Source organism: Vulpes lagopus, chromosome 1, assembly GCF_018345385.1.
Source record: "Vulpes lagopus strain Blue_001 chromosome 1, ASM1834538v1, whole genome shotgun sequence".
In the NCBI taxonomy this organism is placed as follows: Eukaryota; Metazoa; Chordata; class Mammalia; order Carnivora; family Canidae; genus Vulpes; species Vulpes lagopus.
Genome location: NC_054824.1, coordinates 86503504 through 86530539, shown reverse-complemented (window position 1 = coordinate 86530539; position 27036 = coordinate 86503504). Strand labels below are relative to the sequence as shown.

General features: G+C 36.0%; 1 protein-coding gene across 2 annotated transcripts; it reads right to left on the bottom strand.

Annotated features, from left to right (window-relative positions):
• On the bottom strand, positions 1-27032 carry NAA50 (N-alpha-acetyltransferase 50, NatE catalytic subunit). 2 transcript variants are annotated; one of them, XM_041744227.1, is made up of 5 exons: positions 26712-27032; positions 5113-5249; positions 4595-4714; positions 4059-4125; positions 1-3047 (listed from the first exon to the last, which is right to left on the bottom strand). In XM_041744227.1, exons 1-5 carry the CDS (start codon positions 26717-26719, stop codon positions 2870-2872), a joined length of 510 nt encoding a protein of 169 aa, XP_041600161.1. In that variant the 5' UTR covers positions 26720-27032; the 3' UTR covers positions 1-2869. The 2 variants fall into 2 exon arrangements, with proteins under 2 accessions (XP_041600161.1, XP_041600170.1); XM_041744236.1 differs by having other exon boundaries at positions 5113-5246.
• Between the last annotated feature and the right edge of the window lie 4 nt (positions 27033-27036).

The window sequence follows — 27036 nt, the reverse complement described above, 5'->3', positions numbered from 1 at the left end:
TTACTACTAGAACATCACGTAAGTTTATTTCAGATGTAACAGCAATGTTAAAATCAACAAGTTTAATTTTTAACTGCACCAAGTAAACTTAGCCATTTAAGTATTTTTAAAGTTATTCCCTCCAAAAAACTGAGGGAGCTTTTCTTTTCCACCCCACAAACCACGGTTTCCCAATAGTTCTATTTTTGGAGGACTTTCAATTGATGAGTAAACTGCTTTGGGATATTTTAGAACTTCTTTCCCCAAATAGAAACTAATTTGGACAAATTATATATTGCATAGATTTCTCTGCAGATTCTTTTCTTTAGGACCTAAATGCAATTACCATAAGGATTTTTTTACCTATTTGCCCCATAGTAAAAACCATCTGTCCTAAAAAATATGATCGCTATATCCTCTGATTTTCCAGTTAATAGAATTGTTTTACCTCAACAATTTTTATGTTCCAAAATAACCAACTCAACATGGGACATTACTTGAGTCTCTACGGACTCACAGGCATATGAACTAGTGCCCAGCTTCTACTGCTTCTTACATCCTCCTCTTCCTTAAATGGATGGAATTACTTAATAAAAGTTTGATGTAGGAGAATTAATCCTTTCCAAACAAGTTTGATGTAGGACAACTAACTTTTTCAAACATACACAATTTAGACGTAAAGTCATTGTCTAATGTGGAAAAAGGAACTGTAACAATAGGGAGCCTACATACTCAATTCAAAATTTAACTTTTTTCCCCTCCTTAAATAATGTACTTAATTGTCATGAGGCAGCTATTCAGTTTTCAATAACCACATTTAGGGATACATTCATAGGACTGATTAGATAGTCCAGGTGAAATGGTTATAGAAATAGAGGCAGTGTCATCTCAGAAAACTCATTTATATATCAAAATCTATTTTGATATCTGGAAGTTTACAAAAAGGCTGAATTCTTCAAACTAAGTATGCCTTCTGTGTAACTCAAGCACTCTTCTCTTGGCAAGAGCAAGCTGAAGCTTATCCATGAAGGTAAAGGTGCTTAATACTAAACTTTCTCTTCTAAGCTTGTATTTGGACTGCTTAAGAAACTGACACCCAAGAAACCAGCATGGTCTTTCTACGTTTTTACTACCTTAAGATTCAAATTCTATAAACTCATTCAACTATCTTCCTTTTCCTGTATTACTCTTGGCACTCAAGACTGCTGAAATCTACTGTACTTTGTACTTTCACATTCTCAAAATAGAACTTAGGATTATAAAATGTGCATAAACATTGTGTAAAATAATTTTGTCATTTAACATATTTGGAGAGATGAGACTTCTATTACCACAATTTACATGAGGATAAATATTATAAATCAAATTTCCTTTTAAAGTCAAATGACAAGAAAATCCAAGCCCTCTGCATTGTTTTAAAGTCTAATGAGAACATTTCATGGGCCATCAGTATTGGCAATCTAGAAAATTTTAAATATTGGATATGGGACTATAGAAGAAAACATGAAAATTTCAGATGTCTCCTATCTTACAAAAAGTTACCAACCCGTCCAAGCCACTCCCTATGTGCCAGAAAATGATCTGGCATAAACCAGTCCTGTCAGTAGAGGAGGTCACAGTGACATTTACATTATTAACACTTCTGAACTTCTACTTTTCCAACAATAGAAGCAAAATGTTGAACAATTCCCCCTCCCCCAAATCCTTAAGCTCAGTATCATAGGCACAGAAAATAAGCAAATCTGGGATGTTCTCCAACAGATATGCAATAGCACAGCTATGTTATTCTCAAAAATACTGTCTAGATATATTTTCCTATATAATCAAATGCTCAGTGGCCACACTTTTAACAGTCTGCATTAGCTGACATTAAATGCATTTATTGTGCCACGAGTTCTTCTAAGCTTCCTTTTAGGTGTTTTCTAATATGTCCAAGAGACAATACCTGCTTCAGGTTTATTTAGGGGTACTGACCTATAAGGACATCAACTCCCATTTTTAAGGTTAGACTAACTATTGTGAGTTTACTGATGAAAAAGGACAGGGGGAAAAAGTAAATCACAACAAACCTCTTTAGGTCAGTTAAAGGCCATATCTCTAGCTGGGATATTAAAAAAAATTAATCTCACCAGCCACACTCTAAAAGTTAATGCCACCAATAACAATCAACAGCAGGAAAAATAAACCTGCTAACAACCAGCCCATTCATTAGCAAAAAGCAGTTTAACTCAAATACTGAGACCAAAGTAAAACACTATCTACCCAAACTGTCCCACCCACCCTCAGCAAGGAATAAAGAAATAATTGCTTAAAAAAAACAAGATAAGCTTAGTATTTCTTACAAGGATAACAATGGTCCAACTCCTGAGATAACACTCAGAAGGACAAAAGATGGAGTGAAGGCAATGTCTAGGGATTAGTATCCCACAGTCTTGAAAAACCCAAAGTACCACAAACACACTAAACTTGTCTTTGAATTAGAGAACAAGATATTGCTGCTGCTATTTCTTTTTGTCTTTTGATATATACAACATTTTTGTAGACTCTGCCCTTCAATGTGAAAGCAGGACATAAAAAAAAAAAAAATTGACACTGACACCCAATTTTTTGGGACCATATATATCTTAACTGTGAAACCAAACATATCTATACCTCCTCTTTTCTACAATCAAACCACCTCACAAAAATAAGAAAACTAAAAACAATCCAAACATGATTAATTTTGAAAGTCCTTGGAAGTACTGAACCTTTTTCAGAGGAAAGAAAAAGAAAGAAGGGAGGACAAACAAGAATAAGGAAGGAGGGGGAAAAGAAAGAGGGGGAAAAAAATCAATGGGCCTCTCTTTTATTTGGCGACAAGCAAGTGCAAGAAAGTTCATTTCTAATTTGTTCAGTTGTCTGTCTTTTGCACATCTGCATTCTGGCCAGAAGGGACTTTGAGGTTTTTCTGCAACACATGAGCATCTGCGGGCTCTATCCTCTTATAGTAGTTCTTCTTTGTCTCAATAATCTCAAAGCCAAACTTCCTGTAGAAGTCAATTGCCGACTCATTGCTGATCTGGACATGCCTGAGATATAGAAGGGTATCAGAAAAAAAAAAAAAAAAAGTAAGATTTCATCAGCTTTTGTGTATTCTCCACAAATAGCTTCCAATTGGTTAGAGCTGGAATACTGCACACATTTGTTAGATTCTTCTCATAATTACTAGTAATCAACAAAGGTCAGTATTCATCTCAGAAAAACCTTTGATGACAAATGTATACTTTTAACCTGTTACATTTGCATGACAGCTGGTTGAGGTTAGGAGACTCAGAAATAGTGTTTACTTTTACAATCAGCAAAGGACAAAGTACCCTAGGCTAGCATGGTATTTTTCATTTCAAGGGGAAAAAAAGATTCCTGTAATTAAAAATGGGTTAATAACCATAGGGATAATTCAAAAGCCGTATTTACACATGTAGGAAAAAACACAGAAAAATAACATAACTAGAGTCTCAAATGCCTGAATATATCCTCACTGATTTATTTTAAAAAATGCCAGATTTTGATAATAAATAATTTGAGCTTTCTCAATTGCTCCTTAAAACAGCATTATATAATCTCTCCCACCGACAAAGTTAAAATGAGAACAATCTTAATACCCTTGTGATATAGCCTTGGTTCTTAATTTGAGTTCTCTTAAGACAGAAATATAATACCAGCTAGGTACTCTCTGATTTTAATTATTGAATTCTACTACTAATGAACATAGCACTAAGAACCTTAAACAAAACCCAGAGAGCAAACAGCATGAGAAAAGTAGTATTAATGATACTAATTCTCCAATTCTGAACACTTGAGTTTTAATCTTGGTTTCATCTCTGACTTTGGAGCTCCCATTCCAACATAATAAAGCAAAATGAGAATGTTTTAAGTCAGATTCTATATCTATTATTGAAACAAAACAAAACGTAACCATTAAACTTCCATGGTTTTTCCAAAAGACAATAAAATAACTAACCAGATTTTAAAGTTTCTAGTAAAGATTTTATTGCCAATCTATTAAAATCTTTAAGGAAATTAAATATTATTTTACTTACAGATAGATGTTGTCAAAAGTGCCATCTTTTTCACAGATGTTTAAGACATGATTTAACATTTTAGTTCCTATTAACAAGACAAGACAAATAAGTAATCTCATAAAAATCAATCTTTACATTATATATCTAATTGCCATCTTAACATTTATTGGGTCCTAAGAGAATCTGAGGTAAACACTAGACAACCTGATTTTTAAAAATTTTGTTTTCTAAAAAAAAAAAAAAAAAAAAAAAAAAAAAAAAAAAAAATTTGTTTTCTCTCAACGTTATCTACAGATGTTTTAAACTCCTAGCAGAAAAACAACTTTTATATACAAGCCCTTACAGGTAAAAGAAAAACAAAAAAAGCAAAAGGGACATTGATAACAAATCTATATAGTGCTTCTAGCTGAAATATATTAAAGTTATTTCCTACCTTATATAATTCAGCAACTCTTTCCCAATATTCCCAAAAGAAACGGTCTGACTCACTGGGTCAGAAACAGTAGCTATGTATTTATGCTTCTTTAAACAAATAAAAAAATAAATAAATTTACCTATTCCTAGCCTTCGGTATGGTGCCAGACATCCTAGTGTCATGATGTAAAGTCTCTTCTGATTCTGTGAATGATCCACCCTACAGCATACTGCACCTACTGCAATATCATTGAAATAGGCTGCCATGGAAAACATAAAAATATAAAGTTCAAAGACAGAATAACACATTTTATTCAATCTCCCCCCTTCTGTAAGAACTAAATTACTGTTATTGGCATTAAATTTTATCAGCTACTTTGAATATCGACAGCTTCAAAAATTTCCTACTTCTTTTTAGGGATTTAAGCCTCTTCTAGTAAAAGACACACACTAATAAATAAGAGAAGATATTTAGCATTTTCTTTTAAAACTCAAATATCGTCTTGGTTTCTCTGAGATTTTGCTAAGAATCTAAATCATCCCCCATTCCCTACTTGTAAAATAAGGGGATTAAATCATTTAATTCTGCTCTAATGTTAAAAACTAGGGTCAAGAACACCAACAAACAAATGAAGGAAGAAAAGAAACTGTATAATACCAAGTTTTGCTAGCTCGCCAACCTCCAGCACATCCTTGTAGAACTTGTCATTGTAGCTGACTGGAAAGATGACCTGGTTTAATCTCTTCAACTGTTTAATATTGTGTGGTGTCACATCTCCCAGCTCGATCCGGCTACTGGAACAAACCAAAATGTACTCAATAAAATATAATTAGCTTCATCTGTTAAGATGAACACATTTAGAAGAGACTAAAGCTTTTTTTTCATGACTGATAAATCCAAACTTTCATAATGACTTTATAATCCTCTGCAGATTACCATTTATAAGATTCTGCTGGCCATTCCATCCAGATTCAATTCACAGCTTTCATATAATTTTATACATTGAGATAAATACAGTAAACAATTACTAAAAAGGCCAGACTAATATTCTATATAAATCCCAGAATTTTCCTTGTAGTTTACAGTTCAGAAAAATTTAGACATCTATTACTGATCAAAAGGACTGATGATACCAAATATTGGCAAGGGGGTGGCAAATGAAAATGGTGAAAACGTAAATAGAGTATCTCTGGAAGACAATCTTGTACTATGTATCAAAAAGCCTGAAAGGGGGCAGCCCGGTGGCTCAGCGGTTTGGCGCCGCCTTCAGCCCAGGGCGTGATCCTGGAGACCTGGGATCGAGTCCCATGTCGGGCTCCCTGCATGGAGCCTGCTTCTCCCTCTGCCTGTGTCTCTGCCTCTCTCTCTCTGTGTGTCTCTCATGAATAAATAAAATCTTAAAAAACAAAAAACAACACCCCCCGCCCCCAATCCAGATTCCTGGACTCATGCCACTTCAGGAGCAGAATCTCTAGGAACAGGAACACCTGAGTGGCTCAGTGGTTGAGCATCAGTCTTCTGCTCAAAGCGTAATCCTGGGTCCAGGGACTGAGTCCCGTGTTGAGTTCCCTTCGAGAAGCCTGCATCTCCCTCTGTCTCTGCCTCTCTCTCTCTGGGTCTCTCACAAATTAATAAAAATAAAATCTTAAAAAAAGAAAAAAAAAAAGAAATCTCTGGAAATTAAACAAAGGAACCCACACAGGGCAGGGTGCTGTTTGAAAACTACTTACCAAGAATACAACATAAACCATATGTAATCAAAACAATTTGTTCCATGGGAAAAGGAATTAAGGCTTAAAAGATTCAGACAAAGCTGTGTTGCCTATAATGCCATCAACAAAAGGATTTTTTAATAGCTCAAGTCAATATCACTACCATAAAGATTGATCAAATGTGAAAGACAAATCTGAACAAATATACAATTTTTCCCTATTATCACTAGCACTATCATTAGTAGAGTTGCTTGCATACATTACTGTCTTTCTTAAAAATCACAACAGTAGGTTATAAAATCCTTCAGAGAAAAGATCAAACTAAAAAATGAGTTGAAAAATAAAACGGGACGCCTGGGTGACTCAGTCAGTTAAGTGGCTGCCTTCAGCTCAGGTCATAATCTTGGGAGTCCAGGGACTGAGCCCCTCGTCTGGTTCCTTGTTCAAGGAAGAGTATGCTTCTCCCTTGGTTTCTTACCCTGCCTGCGCTCTCTCAAATAAATATATAAAATCTTATAAAAAAAAAAGAGAGAGAAACAAAATAATCTGACGTCATCCAAGTAGCTAGAAAAAGGTGAGCCTTACTCACTGGGTGTTAGTTCCAGATCATAATGGCACTAGTAAATAGCAGGGAAATGCAAACAACACACCTTAATCAATCATTTGCATCATATGCAAAAGGTTTTGAAAAAACTGTTGGAGAAATGACTAAACGAAAATGTTAATCATCACACTTTTATAATGGTAAAAAAGAAAAACCTACATAGTCCCCATCAGGGAACTCGTTAAATAAAGCATGCATGACACATTTCGGGGGGGGGGGGGGGGGGGGGGGGGGGGCGGGGAGGGGGAAACACACACACTCCAAATATATACAATATATAAACATATAAAATAGCTTTTATTAATTTAAAAAATCCTTTAAAGCACATACAAAAAAATCTGTGATCAGAATTGGGAGTGGCGCCTGCCTGGCTCAGTTCAATAGAACATTGGACTCTTGATAACAGGGTTGTAAATTCAAGCCCCATGTTGGGTGCAGAGGTTACTTAAAATATTTTTTAAAATTAAAAAAAAAGAATGGTAGGTAATTTTGAAAATATTCTCTGAAACGTCACAATTCAGATGATCAGAAAATCGAATATAGACGATTATACTCATTTGGAACTTTAGCCTTCCTGACTCAATTATTTCATTTTTATTGGAACTTTAGCCTTCCTGACTCAATTATTTCATTTTATGCTGTTTTTTTATTACTTACTGTGACCAACTACCCTTGCATTACCCTTGCATACTACCCTTGTATATTTTCTTAAAATCTGAGTACACAGTTTCTAAGTAGCCACACAAGTTCTTAAGATGCAAAAATCATAGTAAAAAATATAAAGATTTGTTTTATTTTCTTTCGATTTGTAGATACATTAAATACAGGTAAATACAGCCTCTCAAGTATTATTTCACAATTAAAATGAATTCCTTTTGTGAGATTCGGGTCCTCTTTAACTAGATTATATCTCACTCACAGAACAACTCTCCTCTTCATTAAAGCACACTCTGGCTTTCTCTTAAGGCTGAAGTAAATAACATTTTACCCAAAACCTTTCTGGTTAAATAGCTACTTAGGTTCACTTATCCACCATCTACCACTCACAGACTTTTATCGGCAGATATTGTTATGCTGTAAAATACAGAACCCTTAAAGTACAGGGAACACAGGGTGCCTGGGTGGCAGAGTTGGTTAATAAGCCTCTGACTCTTGGTTTCTGCTCACATCAACAATTTCAGGGTCATGAAATCAAGCCCCACAACAGGCTCCTTGCTGAGCACTGAGTTGGCTTAGCACTTTCTCTCTACCTCTCTCATGGCCCCTCTCACCCCTCTGAAACAAATCATAAAGAAAAGAAGAAAAGAAAAGAAAAGAAAAGAAAAGAAAAGAAAAGAAAAGAAAAGAAAAGAAAAGAAAAGAAAAGAAAAGAAAAGAAAAGAAAAGAGAAGAGAAGAGAAGAGAAGAGAAGAGAAGAGAAGAGAAGAGAAAAAAGAAAGGAAAAGAAAAGAAAGCAGTACAGGGATTACACCTCACCTACACTGCCTATTCCTTTTTTAGAAAAAGGATTCCTACCATTTAGTTAATTAACACATCTATGGCCTTGCATTTTTTTTGGGGGGGGGAGGGTTAGAACATTTATGTTCTACTCTCTTAGCAATTTTCAATTATATACATTAGATCCTCAGACCTTATTAATCTTACAGCTGAAGTCTGCACTTTTCCTATTCTCCTCACCCTGGCAACCACTTATATACTGTTTCCATGAGTTTGACTTTTTTTTTTTTTTAAAGTCACATATAAGTATGCCATGCAGTGTTTGTCTTTATCTGTCTAGCTTATTTTACTTAGCATACTACTACTTTTTAATTGGGTATAGCACCCCAAATTGGGTACAGTAATTTATTTGAAATAAAATACAGTATTTATTATATTTAGAGCACGGTACTTAAAAATTATCCATTGCAATTAAAAAAGAGATTCTATATTTTAAAAGTCACTGAAAAACTACATTATAAAGTCAAATTATAAACAACAATAAAGGGATGCCCGGGTGGCTCAGCGGTTAAGCACCTGCCTTCAGCCCAGGGCGTGGTCCTGGAGACCAGGGATCTAGTCCCACAACAGGCTTCCTGCATGGAGCCTGCTTCTCCCTCTGCCTGTGCCTCTGCCTCTCTCTCTCTGTGTCTCTCATGAATAAATAAAATCTTACAAAAAAAAAAAAAAACAATAAAGAAAAACTTAACCTAGGGAAGTCAAGTTTCTAAATTTTAAGTGAAACAACGTGGGTTTTTAAAAGTTTAAGAATGGGGGTGCCTGGATAGCTCAGTTAATTAAGCATCTGCCTTCAGCTCAGATTATGATTCCAGGGTCCTGGGATGGAGATCAATGTCAAGCTCCTTTCTCCGTGGGGAGTTCTGCTTCTCCCTCTCTTAACAGCACCCCCCCCCCCCCCCCGGCTCACGTGCGCTCTCTCAAATAAAGAAAGATCTCAATAAATAAATAAATAAATAAAAGTTTAAAAATGATTTCCAGGTGGGGCGCCTGACTGGCTCAGTTGGAAGAGCACACAACTCTTGATCTTGGGGTTGTGAGTTTGAGATCCATGCTGGGGCAGAGATTACTTAAAAATCAATAAAAACTAAAAAGATCTCTAGGTTATTGCCAGGCTTCTAGTATCTTCAGAATTCTTAAAAAGACAATAACCAAGTATTTTTAAACGTTAAGAGAAGGAAAAGATGGTTATGATACAATGTGCAAGGTTAAATCTAATAAAAATTCACGACTAAAAAAGTTTCCATTAGAGTAGGCAGATCGAGGCTAAATAAAGAACATTGTATTAAATCAATTACAGAATAGGCAGCTTAATCTTTCCCTGCCTAATTAAAAAACAAAACAAAACAAAAGAAACCCCACAGGTCTTGATTTAAAAAAAAAAAAGTCTATCACCATAGAAATGACTTAGGAAGTGAAAATATCCTATAAGACTACTACCAGAAATAGGTTCTATATCTAGTCTTTCTATATTTTCTATGTATATACACATATATATTTCAAAACAAAACTGGGATACTATGAATACTGTTTGGAAGCTGTTCAAGAAGTATCTATTAAATATCTTTGTCAGCAAAATTCACCTTCAATACAGTTTTCATTTTCACGAACATGATATGTCTGATTGAAATGGAATACTTCTGTCATCTTGATCACTTCTGAATTATTTTAAGATGCAGATATTCTAAATATATCAGAGTAATAGCAACTTGTAAATATAATTTAGCAAAGAACGTGTAAATATCAAAGGCATAAACATAGAGTGCTAAGTAGAAATGTCAAGAAAATGAGAGCATGATTACAAACAACCAACAAGCTTTTAGAAGTTAAAAAAAATCTACAGTAAGTCAAAAGGAATTCCAAAAAACACAGGAATTCCAAAGTCTCCATTACAAAATTAAACAGGGTGTCCAAGAGTTCTATCTGTGAATCTATAATTTTCGAAGTTCTTATGAATAGTTGCCTATTCAAAGCATAAATCAGGTCTATTTCAATAAATATATGAACACCTATGTGCTAACACCTGGAATGCAAAGGAGTTTATACCTAGTAGGAAAAGTGTCTGATTACATATGTATCAACACACAATAATTACATATATACATATAATACATATAATTATAAATATATAAATATAATGTCTTAGTAATAGCACATGCACATGAAGTACAAAAATAGTACTAGAATGAAAGTGATCCTGGGAACAGATGTGAAGGGTGACTAAGTTTGTGCTGTGAGAAGGAAAGAAATGAATTCTTTTTTTTTTTTTTTTTAATTTTTTATTTATTTATGATAGTCACAGAGAGAGAGAGAGGCAGAGACACAGGCGGAGGAAGAAGCAGGCTCCATGCACCGGGAGCCCGATGTGGGATTCGATCCTGGGTCTCCATGATCGCGCCCTGGGCCAAAGGCAGGCGCTAAACCGCTGCGCCACCCAGGGATCCCAAGAAATGAATTCTAAGTAGAAGGTAGAATATGAACAAAATAGCAACAGTGTATTCCCCAAATTACAGGCAGTTTGATTTGGTAAAATTAAGTGTACTTTGTGGCTCTCTTCCTTGGGGCTCCTACTAAGGGGACATCCGTCTCTTCCTCTACTGGGCATCATGGCCATCCTCAGACCTCTGGTAAAGTCCACGATCATTAACAAGTGGACCAAGAAGTTCATCGCACACCAGTTAAACTGCTATGTCAAAATTAAGCACAACAGGCCAAAACTCAGGCATTGACAACAGGGTGTGCGGAAGATTCAAGGGCCAGATCTTGATGCCCAATATTAGTTACAAGAGCAACAGGAAAACAAGGCACATGCTGTCCAGTGACTTCCCGAAGTTCCTAGTCCATAATGTTATGAAAAGAAAAGAAAAGAAAAGAAAAGAAAAGAAAAGAAAAGAAAAGAAAAGAAAAGAAAAGAAAAGAAAAGAAAAGAAAAGAAAAGAAAAGAAAAGAAAAGAAAAGAAAAGAAAAGAAAAGAAAAGAAAAGAAAAGAAAAGAAAAGAAAAGAAAAGAAAAGAAAAGAAAAGAAAAGAAAAGAAAAGAAAAGAAAAGAAAAGAAAAGAAAAGAAAAGAAAAGAAAAGAAAAGAAAAGAAAAGAAAAGAAAAGAAAAGAAAAGAAAAGAAAAGAAAAGAAAAGAAAAGAAAAGAAAAGAAAAGAAAAGAAAAGAAAAGAAAAGAAAAGAAAAGAAAAGAAAAGAAAAGAAAAGAAAAGAAAAGAAAAGAAAAGAAAAGAAAAGAAAAGAAAAGAAAAGAAAAGAAAAGAAAAGAAAAGAAAAGAAAAGAAAAGAAAAGAAAAGAAAAGAAAAGAAAAGAAAAGAAAAGAAAAGAAAAGAAAAGAAAAGAAAAGAAAAGAAAAGAAAAGAAAAGAAAAGAAAAGAAAAGAAAAGAAAAGAAAAGAAAAGAAAAGAAAAGAAAAGAAAAGAAAAGAAAAGAAAAGAAAAGAAAAGAAAAGAAAAGAAAAGAAAAGAAAAGAAAAGAAAAGAAAAGAAAAGAAAAGAAAAGAAAAGAAAAGAAAAGAAAAGAAAAGAAAAGAAAAGAAAAGAAAAGAAAAGAAAAGAAAAGAAAAGAAAAGAAAAGAAAAGAAAAGAAAAGAAAAGAAAAGAAAAGAAAAGAAAAGAAAAGAAAAGAAAAGAAAAGAAAAGAAAAGAAAAGAAAAGAAAAGAAAAGAAAAGAAAAGAAAAGAAAAGAAAAGAAAAGAAAAGAAAAGAAAAGAAAAGAAAAGAAAAGAAAAGAAAAGAAAAGAAAAGAAAAGAAAAGAAAAGAAAAGAAAAGAAAAGAAAAGAAAAGAAAAGAAAAGAAAAGAAAAGAAAAGAAAAGAAAAGAAAAGAAAAGAAAAGAAAAGAAAAGAAAAGAAAAGAAAAGAAAAGAAAAGAAAAGAAAAGAAAAGAAAAGAAAAGAAAAGAAAAGAAAAGAAAAGAAAAGAAAAGAAAAGAAAAGAAAAGAAAAGAAAAGAAAAGAAAAGAAAAGAAAAGAAAAGAAAAGAAAAGAAAAGAAAAGAAAAGAAAAGAAAAGAAAAGAAAAGAAAAGAAAAGAAAAGAAAAGAAAAGAAAAGAAAAGAAAAGAAAAGAAAAGAAAAGAAAAGAAAAGAAAAGAAAAGAAAAGAAAAGAAAAGAAAAGAAAAGAAAAGAAAAGAAAAGAAAAGAAAAGAAAAGAAAAGAAAAGAAAAGAAAAGAAAAGAAAAGAAAAGAAAAGAAAAGAAAAGAAAAGAAAAGAAAAGAAAAGAAAAGAAAAGAAAAGAAAAGAAAAGAAAAGAAAAGAAAAGAAAAGAAAAGAAAAGAAAAGAAAAGAAAAGAAAAGAAAAGAAAAGAAAAGAAAAGAAAAGAAAAGAAAAGAAAAGAAAAGAAAAGAAAAGAAAACATTGTGGTTTTAATTTGCATGTCCCTAAATAACAAATGATGTTGAGCACGTTTTCATTTATTTGTTTCCCATTCTTTGGTAAAGGAGCTGTTCAAATCTTTTGCCCATTTAAAGGAAACTGGGTTCTCTAACTGGGTTTTAAGTGTATTTAATATGGATACAATGTTCTTTTTTTTAAAAAAAAGATTTTATTTATTTATTCATGAGAGACACAGAGGAGAGACAGAGAGAGGCACAGACACAGGTAGAGGGGAAGCAGACTCCATGCGGGGAGCCAACGTGGGACTTGATCTTAGGCCTCCAGGATCACACCCTGGGCTGAAGGCGGAGCTAAACCGCTGAGCTACCTGGGCTGCCCTGGATACAATGTTCTTTGTAAACTAGTACAACTGCAAACAATCTGAGGCCCCTTCCCACTTTTTACATCTCTCTCATTTATGTTTCTCTTAAATAGCCTTGAGGTATAATTTATATGCCATAAAATTCACGTTTTAAGTGTACAATTCAATGATTTTTAGACTATTTACAGAGTTGTGCAACCATCACCTCAATTCAGTTTTAGAACATTCACATCACACCCCCAAAATCTCTTGTGCAAATGTGAAGTAAATCCCCTTTCCTACCCAAAGTCTGCCACTAAATCTACTTTCTTTCTATAGATTTGTCTCTTCTGGACATTTCATATAAATAGAATCAAAAAATAAATGTGATCTTTTGCACTACACTTCTTTCATGCAGCATAATGCTTCTGAGGTTCATCCATGAGGTAACACGTCAGCAACTGAACAATATTTCATTGTAAGGATATACCACATTTTTTTTATCCATTCACCACCTGATTTTTACAGTATTAACTTCAATGGCCATTATAAATAATGCTGTTATGAATACTGTATACAAGTCTGTGTGTGAACATAAGCTTTAGTTTTTCTTTTAGCTTTTCTCTTTAGTTATTCCTTCGAAATAAGGAATGCATGTGGCCTATAGAAGCTGAAAACTAGGGTGCCTGGGTGGCTCAGTGGTTGAGCGCCAGCCTTTGGCTCAAGGTTGTGATCCCTAGATCCTGGGATTGAGTCCCGAAATCGGGCTCCCCCTAGGGAGCCTGCTTCTTCCTCTGCCTATCTCTCTGTGTCTTTCATGAATAAATAAATAAAATATTTTTTAAAAAGCTTAAAACTAAGGAAACGATTCTCATCTAGAACATCTAGAAGAAACATCTTGTATTAGTTTCATAGATCTGCCTTAAAGGATTATCAGAGTAGCTTAGAGCAGAAATTTATTCTCTGAAAGTTTTAGAGGCTGGAAGTCAAAAATCAGGTCAGCAGAGCCATGCTCTCTGAATCTGAATAGAATCCTTCCTTGCCTCTGCCAGCTCCTAGTGTCCTCAGATACTTCTTGGCTTGTGGTAATCACTCTAATGTCTGCCTCCACCTTCACTTGGTGTTCTGTGTGCATGTCCTCCTTCCTCTTCCTTTAAGGACACTAGTCATCAGATTTAAAGTCCACCCTAATGGAATATGGCCATCTTAATTACATCTGCAAGGACCCTGTTTCTAAATAAGGCCATGTGCTGACGTTCCAAGTAGACATGAATTGTTCTTGGGGGGAGGGTACTATTTAAAATTGCTGTATCTACCAACACCTCGATTTTAGCTCAGTAAAACCCAGTTCAGATTTTTTATCTCAAGAACTAAGCTAATAGATTTGTTTTCAAGCCATTAAGTTTGTAGTAATTTGTTATAGCAGTAATGGAAAACTAATAAATTGCTAAACGGTTTTCCAAAGTGGCTGCACCATTTGCATTCTTACCAATAATGCATTAGGGTTCTAGTTTCTCCACATCCTCACCAACACTTTTTTCAAAAAGATTTATTTGAGAGAGTGTGTGTGCACATGAGAGCAGGGGGGAGGGGCAGAAGGAGAGAGAATCCTCAAGCGGACTCTCTGCTGAGCATGAAGACTGATGCAGGGCTCCATCCCAGGACTCTGAGATCACAACTTGAGTCAAAATCAAGAGTTGGACGCTTAACCAGACTGAACCACCCAAGTGCCCCTTCACCAACACTTTTCACTGTCTTTCTATTTATAACCATTTTAGTAGTATGAAGTGATAATCTAATTGGATTTGCATTTCTCTAATGACTAATGTCAAGCATCCTTCTGCATGGTTATTAGCCATTTGTCTATCTTCTTTGATAAAATGTCCAAGATTTTTGCCCATGTTCTAGGCCTGCGAATAAACCTAAAATGTTTACGTTAACTAATAAGAATTCCTGTTTTATATTGGATTACTTATTTTATCGAATTGTAAGAGTTCTTTATATACTCTGGATACAAGTTCTTTAACGGACATATAACTTGCAATTATTTTTGCCCAGTTTTTGGCTTGCCTTTTCATTCTAACAGCATATCACACTAAAGTAACCTGTTACTAATAGTGGAACTGGAAATTCTCTGTACCATCCTCACAAATCTAAATTAAAAACTACAAAACGATTCTAAAGTTAGTTTTTTAAAAAAGGAGGAGAAACTGTCAGATTAAGAGATGATGAGGCATTTCAGCCAATTAAAATGTGTGGACCTTTTTGAATTTTGATTTGAAAAAGATATTTATAAGACATGAGAAAAAGCAAATACAAACTGAGTATCAGATCATAAGATGGTATTAGGATTTAAGAGTATTATGTTTGTTTTTTTAAGGTCTTCCATGATAAAGACTTATACTGTAGTATTAACAGATAGAATAGAATAGCATATCAAGAACTTCCTTTGAAGTACTCCGCAAAAAGGGAAAGTACTGATCAGGCAAAGATGAAAAACCATGAAAATTAATACCACCTATTGGAACTGAATGCACCAAGGGCTCAATGCACTATTTACTTTCATAAGTGTTTGAAAATTTCCACAACAAAAAAATAAAACAAACATACATTACTTATTACATAAGGTACTACAAGCTGTAGCACTTTGCATTTAAGTTTTGTAGCAACTTTGGCTGAGAAAGGACAAAGACATGCTATTTTTGATATTGAAACTCATGGTAGAAAGCACTTTGATGCCAGACTTAATTTAATCTCTACTATCTGAAAAACACAAAAGGCAAGAATTTCAAACCTTTAACAATTGACAATCCCTCAATTTCCAGCTGTACCAAGCCTTCGGTTTGCAGAAAAGAAGTTGAACCAGATCTAGACAAGAATGAGCCTTCCATTCTGGTACAGACCTCCTCTTCTAACTTCACCAGTCACAGGGCAGCCTGTTATATAGTCGTTGTCTCTGGTGTAAATGGCTACATGTCCTGACACTTTTTTTTTTCCCATTAAAACTACAGTCAAATGCATTTTAGGTAAGAATGATCATTTAAAAAATTACTTATACAATGTAGTTTAAATGCTACCTAATGTGACTAAAAGCAATGTTGGTGTTAGGTAGCTAAAAACAATTAGATAGTAGGGGGAATGCATCCAGTTTTTTGCATTAACTTAACTCATGAGGGAAGAATTCCCTTTTCTAACATACCACTCTGAGAACTATTTCCTGAAATACAAATATTGCATAATATGTATCTCTGATTATGTGAACATATCACGTTATCAAGAAAATCACAGTGAATTAGAACATCTAAAAACACAACTACTAAAAGAAACACTTGAATTTTAGGGTAAACAAAGAGGAGCCCATAAAGAAACCCAAGAAACAATTTTCAAGAGAGTCTGGAAAAGCATTGTCACAAAATCTAAGAATGGATTCCAAATCTGCCTATATACCAGAATCACTTTGTCAGTTAAAAACTCAGACTTCCACATCCCACCATGGAATCTTTAATAATTAAAGCCTCTTATGTTAACCACACAAATTTAGCATCCACCTAAATAAATAAACTTCCCACTGCATATGGGTACATTTCCATATCCAAGAACTCTGAAGGGAAAGAGAGGCTAAAGATGGGCATAGAGATTTCATATAAAATGTTAAATCATTTTCCCTATGTAAGTAACACACTATATATTACACTACAGCTTTAAGGTTTATGGCATAGCTAGTGTTGAGAGCTAGTCTTAAACTCAAATCGGCCTGACTCTTGAAAGCTGATTATTAATCACTACACTGTTTACTTCAGATAAGATTTCATTATAATTTATTCTTTTTTAAAGGTTTATTTATTGATTCAGAGGACACATGGGAGCAGGAAGAGGAGCAGGAGGAGAAGGAGAGAGAGAATCCAAGCTGACTCCATGCTAAGACATAGGGCTTGATCTCTCACGCCTGAGATCATGACCTGAGCCGAAATCAAGAGTCAGATGCTTAACCCACAGAGCCACCCGAGTGCTCCAGATTTTAATGCAACTTAACAACTATCTTAATTTAGCATTACTATTTGCCACATCTATTAGACTCAACTGTTTTTAAGTTGACTGCAAATATTTATATCAGAAGCTTTTACATAAAGCCTACATTTCTGCTCTTTTTTAAAAAATTTTTTTATCTTATCTGCCTGGTCCCAGGTTCCTGTTGGTATCCACTTACAACCCTACCTGTAAAAAACTGAATACAGTAGTAATTAAAGAAATTATTCTCTTGGCTCAAGTAAATTCATGTGACATGTCTTTTTTCGTTTTTCAAATCTATAATAAATCCCAAAGTTTCTTCATACCAAAGATTTTAGAATGAGGATGTCAAAGGGGAAAACTGATATTGCAAAAGAGCCCATGTATACCAAGTTCTTAGATCTGAACACAGCTACTTGCCTTCTACTTTATAGAGCCCATTAGTTATTTATTTTGTATCAGCACCACAAGATTAATGTCTCTCAGTCAAATCTATCAACTTCACGCTTAGAATATGGTAGCAGAAAACCTTTACCTGTGGCTTAAAATAAGCACTGTGATACAATGATAACACACATTTAAGCATTTAGTACAGCAACATCAGATAATAAGCACTCAAATGTTTAGCTATTAAAAGTTAATGTCAATTATACCCATAATTATAAAAACAAAATTTAGTGGTAATATTCTAAAGGGCCACAAGATGGAGGTATGACTACACAAAAGTTGGTCTTTCTCTACGAAGTCTGACTTTTTAAGTTATACTGCAAAAGGAGAAAATTAAATACTGTAGAGAGAAAGTTTAAAGTTTAATACACTGTAGCACAAAATTTTAACTGCTTGGCAACTTCTTGTGCATAGTGTTTGATCTGGAAGGGACCTTAGAAGCCTCTGGGTCCATCCCTCTTCATTTCACAGATGACAGAACTGAAACCCAGACAAATGGACCTGTGGTTATACAGCCAATTACCAATAAAGCCAGAACCAGGCCTAAGTCTACAAATTTTCATTATAGTGCAAGATCAGCCATACCACGATTCCCCTCAAAGGAGTCATCTTTACTCAAGGTTATTAAGAGAGAAATACCAAACCTAGAACACTTATCTAAGGTATACTAATGATAAAGGGGATTTGCATAAAACTTAAGTATTTTAGCAAGGATCAAAGTATGCCCATGACCCTTTGATAAAAAATTTCCAGGGGCTTAGAGTAGGTTATTTTTTCTTAGCTAGCAGTAAATTTGGTTCTAAACTCTTGCCTTCAAGTAAATTACATCAAAGAGTGATTCCTCTAAAGTATAAATTCCCTTAACTTGAAAGTAAGTCCACTGAGAATTTATCAAAGCACAGCTTAAATACTAATTGCTCATGAGGCCTTAACTTGTCATCCTGCTGAGATTTCCACCTCATCTGAACTGTATCATATTGTTTGTACCCTTCCAAGGCAGAGCACCTCTGTGCTGCTGTAAGCATTTATTTTTTATACCCTACCTCTTCTACTGAACTGTAAGACTTAGGGCAGGACCTCAAATATTTCAAGGAATTGATGAATTACTCCAAGACTCTCTAGACCCTTAATTTAACTGATGGGCTCTTTCTCATCTCATCTAGATTTTAGGGTTTCTTAGTCCTAGTACTACCGATATTAAGTGCTGGATAATTCTTTGTGAGGGGCTTTCCAGAGCACTGTAGGATATTTAGTAACATCTCTAGCATCTAAATGCCCCACCCCACACGGTGACAACCCAAAATGCCTCTAGACATTACCAGATATCCAGGGATGGAAGGTGTGACCCTGGTTGAGAATCACTGTTCTAGAAGTTTAGCAGTTATCAAAAAAGTGGTGGTGGATGGATTAGCTCTGCAAGCTGTGTGAGTCCAAGCATCAACTATGCAAAAATCTCAACAATTATTTGCTTGGATACCAGAAATGCTAAACACACATTAGATATAATCTACTTAAGGTTATAACCTAAAAATAAATTATTATTTGAAAAAATTTTCCATGGTCATCCATCCATATGTTCAATTAGGAGAGCTCCTTCCCAGCTAAGGTTTTTCCCTTACTACCACCTAAATATTGCTTTTACTTCTCAATTTCTGAATCCAAGCACACATTTCAAACTGCTTACTGGTTATCTCTACAGAAATCTCACATTCAACACAATGAACTCACTATCCTCCTCAGGAAGTTAGAACATCCACCTGTATCCTCTATCTTTATGAATAGTCCCATCCAATACAAAAATTTAGTTTCATATGTACTCTTATATCCCACTTTAATTCCTGTTAATTCTGCTCCCCAAATATCTTCATAAACTGTTCCTATACCCCCCTCTAAGCAGTATGCTTCAAATCATCCTTTCAACACAAATTCTAATAGCCTAATGAAGGAACAACAACAAAAAAAACCTAGAGCCAAGGAGGCAAAGCCATCACAATGCAGTCAGAATAATATTTTGAAAACACAAATCTGATCTCTTTACTTAAAAAAAAAAGATTTTTTTTATTCATGGGGGGGAGGGAGGGAGGGGGGGAGAGAGGGGGGGAGGGGGAGAGAGAGAGAGAGAGGCAGAAACAAAGGCAGACGGAGAAGTAGGCTCTATGCAGGGAGCTCAATGTGGGACTCGATCCCTGAACTCCAGGATTACACCCTAGGCCAAAGGCAGGCGCTAAACCACTGAGCCACCAGGAATCCCCTGATCACTTTACTTCTAATGCTTAAGATCTTTCAATAGCTATACATAACCTCCCAAATGAAATTAGAATAGCACTGCATATAAAACTCTCATCACCTAGCTGTGGCCACCGGTGTAACTCTCTCTCCTCTACCTTGTTTTTTGGCCATATAAAACTTCAAAGATTCTAGAATCCACCAAGCTTTCTGTCCTTCTTGGTTCACCTCCATGTTATTTCATTAGCAGACTAAAGATGCTATACCTAAAGATACATTAGTACATTATGGATGCTATCTTAGAGCTTTTATGGTATTAAGTGAGAATCTATTGCCTGAAAGACATGTACTAGGTAGCTATAAAAAGTAAAAGTGCCATTAGGGGGAAGGATGGGAGAGCAGGTGTCAAAAGACAGACATAAAAGCAATGAAGAAAGCACCTTAAAAGAGAACAGTTCAAACAGGATTCCAAAGTTTTGTTTCTTGGTAGCATAGAGAGAGATAATAAGAGACCAGGTATGGCAAACATGTGACACACACGCCACAGCAGTCATGGTTGATATTAATAATCAATGACATCATTCTTTTTTTTTTTTTTTGGAATCTGAGAACTCATCAAAGCTATCAGCAGATTAAATACTGATTAAGTACTATTAGCAGATTAAAATGAGCACATGAATTTCAACTTTTGGCTGTTCCGGTTCAAGTTTAAGCTGTGCTTTCTAAAGACAAATGAAGGCCCAGAGGTAAAAAAAAAAAAAAAAACCTATTAGTCACCACACTGCTAACTATCACTAGTTAGCTGGATTGTCACAGCTGAACTACAAAATGTGGTTGCTTTTAGTTCAATGCTTTTTGTGTTAAAGTCTCCTTTAAGAAGATAAATTACGCTGAGTGGCTCAGTCTGTTAAGCATCTGACTCTTGATTTCAGCGGAGGTGATGATCAAGCCCTGAGTAGAGCTCCAAGCTCAACAGGGAGTCTGCTTGTCCCTTCCCCAACTTGTGTGCATTCTCTCTCAAATAAAAAAAAAAAACAAAAACAAAAAACAAAACAAAAAAAAACCACAAATAAATTAAAAAAAAATCTTTTCAATTTGAATGTCTCAACCCCATTTTCTGAAAAAATTACCTTTAGTTGTTTTGCAATTTGAAGTCCACACACTCAATATACAACTTAAAAACTGTTAAGTTACACAAGTAACAGGTAAGTAACAAATACAAATGGTTAGTGAAACTGGAAAATGTCCATCTTCACTAAGTAATCAAACCAACAGTAACAAAAAACGGGGGTGGGGGTGTGGATACCATTCACCATCTAACCAGCAAGTAAAACTATAAAGCTAGGAGTTAAGCTATTATGTGATTATGTCCTCAAACCCAACTTGTAAAGAAACTGTTATTTCTACCATTTTACAAATAAATGTTCAATGTATTCCACTCATCCCAGAAGGTAATTTATACTATCAATGGCTGAAATGGCAGCTGTAATGTCTTCCTTCATTTCTTTAAGGTTTAAGTGTCCCTCCCTTTCCCCATCAGCCCTTGGAGAAGAAAAAAGGACACTCATACATTGTTGGCAGTATGAATTGCTACTATCTTTCTAGAGGTCACTTGGCAACAAAGATCAGAGATTTTAAAATGCCAGTACCTTCTGATCCAAAAAAATTCACTTCTAGGGAATTATCCAAAAGAAAGATGTGTGTCAAGTAGTTTTGTAAATAAGCATTCACTGCAGCATTATTGAGCAATGAGAGAAGCCTCTGGACTTAGAAAATAAGGTTTTCCATTAACAGCTTCAGCAATGATAGAGGCAGAATACAGGTTGCACTAGCTGAGCAAAGACAAGCGATTACTTCCAACTACGCTTTCTCCATTATGGTAAACAAGGTAACTGAATTACAGTATTTTAATCTAAGACCAAGAGTTCCTCAGAATCCTTCACCACAGAGGTATAACCAGCCACTCACTATCTGTTGGCTTGCAAATTTACTATTTAGAAACACCTTCTGGGAATTGGATTCTAAGGAAAGAGATCATGTTTTACACCAATTTTTTTTCAGGGTCTAGCACAGCACCGTCCAAAACAAGTACAATTCAAGTCACATACATAATTTAAATATTTTTAGTATCTACATTAACAAGCCAAAAAGAAAAAGATGAAATCATTTCAAAAGGTAATCAAAATAAAAATTATTAATTTCATCTTTTTAAAAAATATTTATTTCATACTAAGCCTTTTTAAAGTTTACTTATTTTTGGTAATCTCTACATCCAACATGGGGCTTGAACTCACAACCTGAGATCAAGGGTCGCATGCTCCTCTGACTAAGCCAGCCAGGCACCCAGGGTTTCTGGGATGAGCCCCACATTGGGCTCCCTGCTCAGCGGGGAGTCTGCCTCTCCCTCTCCATCTGCCTCTCCCCCAGCTCATGCTCTTTCTCTATCTCAAATAAATAAAATCTTAAAAAAAAAAAAAAGAATAAATCCACTGTGTATTACACTGCAAATCTCAATTCAGATGCTAATTTTCCTTCGAAATATTTTATCTATATTTACATTTCATAAATTTTATAGTAGATACACATATTCAGGTTGTTCCAAACATGTGAAAATTGTCCAACTGACTCTTAATATCAATTTTTAAAATTGAAAATGTAATTAAAATTCACTTCCTCAGTAACACATGCCACATTTCAACTGCTCAACAGCCTACGATAGCTAGTCATTACTGTATTGGACAGGACAGGATTAACATTTTTCCAATAAGTTAGGAGATGTATATACATGTATATATGTATATGTATATATATAGAACTGATGGGAGAGATCAGATCAAGAGAAAGCAGTGTTAATGATATGAAAATTACATATTTTCTAGTAATTAAACTGTAATACATACAGCATTCATTTCTGTGATGAAAAAGTTTCCATTGGTTACAACTGGTATTTAAATGGTTTCTGCAGACTGTGCTTAAAAAAAAAAAGGACAACCATTTAAATAAATTGAGAAGTTGTATCTTTTCAGATGGCACAGAGCTAGAGGCCATAGCTAATATGCATAAGAGAAAATCAGAAGTCAAAAGGATTTCCACAGGCCAAAATGGAAAACATAGCAAAGTGAAATTTAATATAGATGATTAGTTTGGTCTGGAAAAACACTGGCTTTGAAAAATAATGCTTTATATGGACAACCTTTAAAAATCTTTTTCAACCCAGAAATTTATGATTATTCTTTGTTCAGAACTTTACCAACAGCTGTCCACAGTTTAGGGGAAAAAAATCACATCGATGGCAACACAGCATTAGTCACCAAGGCATATACCTATATTGGTAGCAGATCTACTTTCTAAATTATATAATGGTTTTATTTACAGACAGATACAAACATCTGGATATTATGATTTATGGTATAGTTGTACCCGATCATTTACATATTGATATAAACATAGCTTAGTTCTCCCTTATATTGGTTACATTATAATATTGATTTTCTAAAAAAAAAAAAAAAAAAAAGAAAAGAAAAGAAAAAAAATCATGGTACAGGTAGGTTATATTTTGTGTGAATGAATTCATTTCAACAAAGCAAGGGAACATTACAAAGTATTTTTAAAATACAGTATCTCAATCCATGTCCCACAAATTATTGGCTTTACAGAAGGAGTATGAATTGGAGATTTACAAAAGCTCTTGAACTCTCCTTCAGTCTCACTGTCCCCCCTACAAAAACAGCAATACAACCTTAAAAAAAAAAAAAAAAAACCTGTTTTATTGAAGTACAGAATTTGTATGGTAAAGAGCACAGATCTTGTTCACAGCTCAATAACTTTTTTTACGTAGTTATACATCTATGCAAGCAATACCCAAAGAAGAGAGCATTTCTAGCACTTCAGAAAACTCTCTCATGCTCCTGTCATATGCTGTCAGAGGTAACCATTATTCTTAGTTCTTCAACATAGTTTCTTTTGACTGCAGATTCTTCTATTTTAATAACTAGACTGTCCTATATATTGTATTTATATTGTTACCTACTTCCTCATCTTTACATTACATGTATTCACATCTTGTTAAAGAGTTTATTATTTTTTTAAGTAAGCTCCTCACCCAGCTTAAAGCTCAACATATGTCTGAACTCCCAACCAGGAGATCAAGACTTGAGCAGAGATCCAGAGTCAAAAGCTCAACAGACTGAGCCATCCAGGCATCCTAAAGACATTTTTATTAGAACTAATTTACACTTCTTTGCTACAATTAAAGGTAAACGGATTCAGTTTTACTTTTTATCATACTATATTGCCATCTCAGTCATGGCTGTAACTTTTTGCCTGAATATCACCTTCCCTAGAGAGGAATACTAGATAAAAATGATCAGCTTACTATCCACAAATTCAACCTACAACATCCCTGGTCCATAAAAACAAGTAGCTTCAGTGCAAAGGAAATAACATCTTGTAATATACCCTCAAAAGTTCTAGACCATGCATATAAATACATACAGTAATTAAAAACTGGAAATTTATCTGCTATGGTGGAAAGGCAAGTACATGCCAACACTATTAAATGTCCTACTGCTATGCTACTACTAATAAAAACAAAGCATAAATATATGGAAAAATCTGATAAAATAGTACATTTAAAAAGTTTGAAAATGATGGGGAATATAGACAATGATGTAAAACATTTAAATAGATTGACTTAGAGGTAGATGTTCTTCATGTTTCTAATAAATAATCAGGACCCACGGTTTCATTTTCATAGGCCTTTCCAAATCAAGAGTCAGGACTATAACGCTAACCACACTATGTATTACAAGTCTTTGAACTTAAGGACCTCAGAATCTTTTATTTTTATTTATTTTTTTAAAGGATTTTTTTATTCATGAGACAGAGAGAGAGACAGAGACAGAGGCAGAAGGAGAAGCAGGCTCCATGCAGGAGCCTGACGTGGGACTCAATCCCAGGACTCCAGTATCATGCCCTGGGCCGAAGGCAGGGGCTAAACCGCTGAGCCACCCAGGGATCCCAGGACCTCAGAATCTTTTAAATAATGTCAATTGTCTTCATTTGTTCCGTGCCTTAAATACAAGAGTTAGAACTTTAAAAAGTTTTAAAGTCCCATTTTATCTAGTAATTTTTCATCTGGGAAGTTAAAGGGACTATTCCTGTGAAATCATCTTAAAAGTTTAACATTAGGAACATAACTTTAAATTCCCGATCAAAAATGATAGGAACTAGATGTAAGGACTCTTCATTTTAGGGATGGTTGCTGGCTTGTGGTATAAATTCAGTAACTATAAGTTTCCTCTAGATTTGGCCAGTTACTTGTTTCTGAGGATTTGCCACCATCGTGTTGTTACATATAAATCACACTTTAAACAAAAAGAGAATTGCCTCATGAGTGTATTAACTGAAGGTAGATTGTGAATACCGCTGTTTGACCCCATTTCCATTGCCAAGGTAGGTATCAGAAAGAACATTACACCCTAGCAAGACTGAGCTAGACCAAAGATTTTGGATCTAAACACCCAGAATAACTTCTTGGAAGCCCTCCTTTATAAACCCATGCAGAGCCTCAACTGTAAGAACTATTCAGCCTCATTTTTAGTACTCTAACAGATAAGATGAGAAACACTGTGTGCTGATTAAGAACACAAAAACCAGTAAGAGAAAGCATCCATGCTCAAGGGAAAAAAGAAAAACCCCACTAAATTATGTTGGATCATATATAATAATAGCCAAACTTCCCAGATCGTGATTCAAGTGCTACAAATACTTCCCATACTTTAACGAGTATCCCGACTGGAACTCTTTAGAACTCGATGTTCTGTAGTACATGTACTATGAAAATTTCATTTCTGACCTTTAACGTGAAACAGACAATTCAACAGTAGACTGAATGTCCAATATTTAAAGCAAAATTAGAGTTAAGGAATCACATTACAAACCTACAGCCAATTAACCTTTCCTGGACCTCTTCAACCCCAATCACGTACACACACCGAGGGCCTTGTTTTAGGCGGCATGAGATTATTTCGGAGACTGGCTTTTATTCTCAAAAGGCTGAACATCTGAAAGGCTTCACTAACTCAAAACACAGTTCCAAGTCTTTGACTTGCTACAATAGAAAAAAAAAAAAAAAAACAAAAAAACCTCAGACATCTCAGAAAGCTTGTTTTGTTTTGTTTTTTTCTTCCAGAGAGCTTTTAACGCTGATAAAAGGAGAGGTCCAAAACGGCTAATTTAGGGAATTATTTTAAGACGTCGTGTTATGTAATTAATATTTTAACTGTATATAATTTTAACAGTAAGGTGACACCTTATCCAAGTGGAAAAGAGTTGAACCAAAATAGTCCCTGATTTTATCCAAGAAGGAAACTGTGAAAAAAGAAATATTAGTTTTGCTATCACCTGAAAAAAGCTTGGTAGTAGGAACCAAGGCCCCACCCCCCACCCCCCCACAGCGCGGGGGCAAGAGCACACCACTGGAACAATAGCTCCACCTACTGATCAACAACACTTCCTTAAACATTTTGGCACCCCGAGACTAGAGCTCACGCTCTCTCCCCCTCCTCCACGCGCCCTGACCCAACCCAAATCCAGTTGAGTCACTAGCTCTTCATACTCATCTCCATGCTCTTTATTCCAATTCCTTGTCCCTCCAGAAGGTTCTGCGCTGCTCCCAAGCGTGAACACGGCTGGAAGGTGTCAAAGATCGCAGGTCCCAGGGGTGAGCCTGGATCTCAAGAGGGCAGCCCGACCACCCGGCTTGGAGGGGAGGGGAGGGGCGGGGCGGGCGGGGGTGGCCCAGCCGTGCCCCCCCGGGTGGGAGGGCCAAGGCGCCTCACAAGAGCTTTTCCCTGCTGCCCCCAACCCCCCCCCCGCCGGCTGCTGGTCTCCGCTCGACCCACACGCGTCCCGGGTCTCGCCGCTGCTGGCCCTGGAGCCCGCCAACAGCCCCGCGCCGAGCACCCGCCCCCTCCGCTGAGCAGAGGAGCCCCGAAGCCTCCGTCCGCCGGGTCTCGGCCCAGACTCTCTCCCCTTCCCCGCAGCCCCTCGCTCTCGCCCGCCGGGCCCTGCCCGGCTGCCCTTCCTCACCCTTTCATCTTCCCCGCCTGCTGAGGCCGTCGTTGCCGCCGCTACCAACGCCGTTGTCGTCGCCGACCTGAGCTCTCCGCGCCCTCAGCTCGGGCCGCTCAACCCCCACCAGCCGGCCTCCCCGCCTAGGGCAGGGAGCTGAGCGGGTGACGGAGGCCGCGAGAGCCAAGCGCAGCCCTGCGTCTCCGGAGGGGGCGGGGGTGCGTCCCGCCGCCGCGCTGGGCCGCCGCTCCTCCACACGTGCGCCCCGGGCAGCCCGCTCCCGCCGCCGCCGCCGCCGCCGCCAGCCAGACCCGCCGCCGCGCTGTGACCTTTCACCCCGCCC

Excerpts from the sequence above, each read along its gene's own strand:
- NAA50 (XM_041744227.1), bottom strand. Across the intron at positions 4,715-5,112 it reads TGGCGAGCTAGCAAAACTTG|CCTATTTCAATGATATTGCA; the intron begins GTATTATACAGT and ends TTTCCATGGCAG. Across the intron at positions 3,048-4,058 it reads ACTTTTGACAACATCTATCT|GCATGTCCAGATCAGCAATG; the intron begins GTAAGTAAAATA and ends TCTATATCTCAG.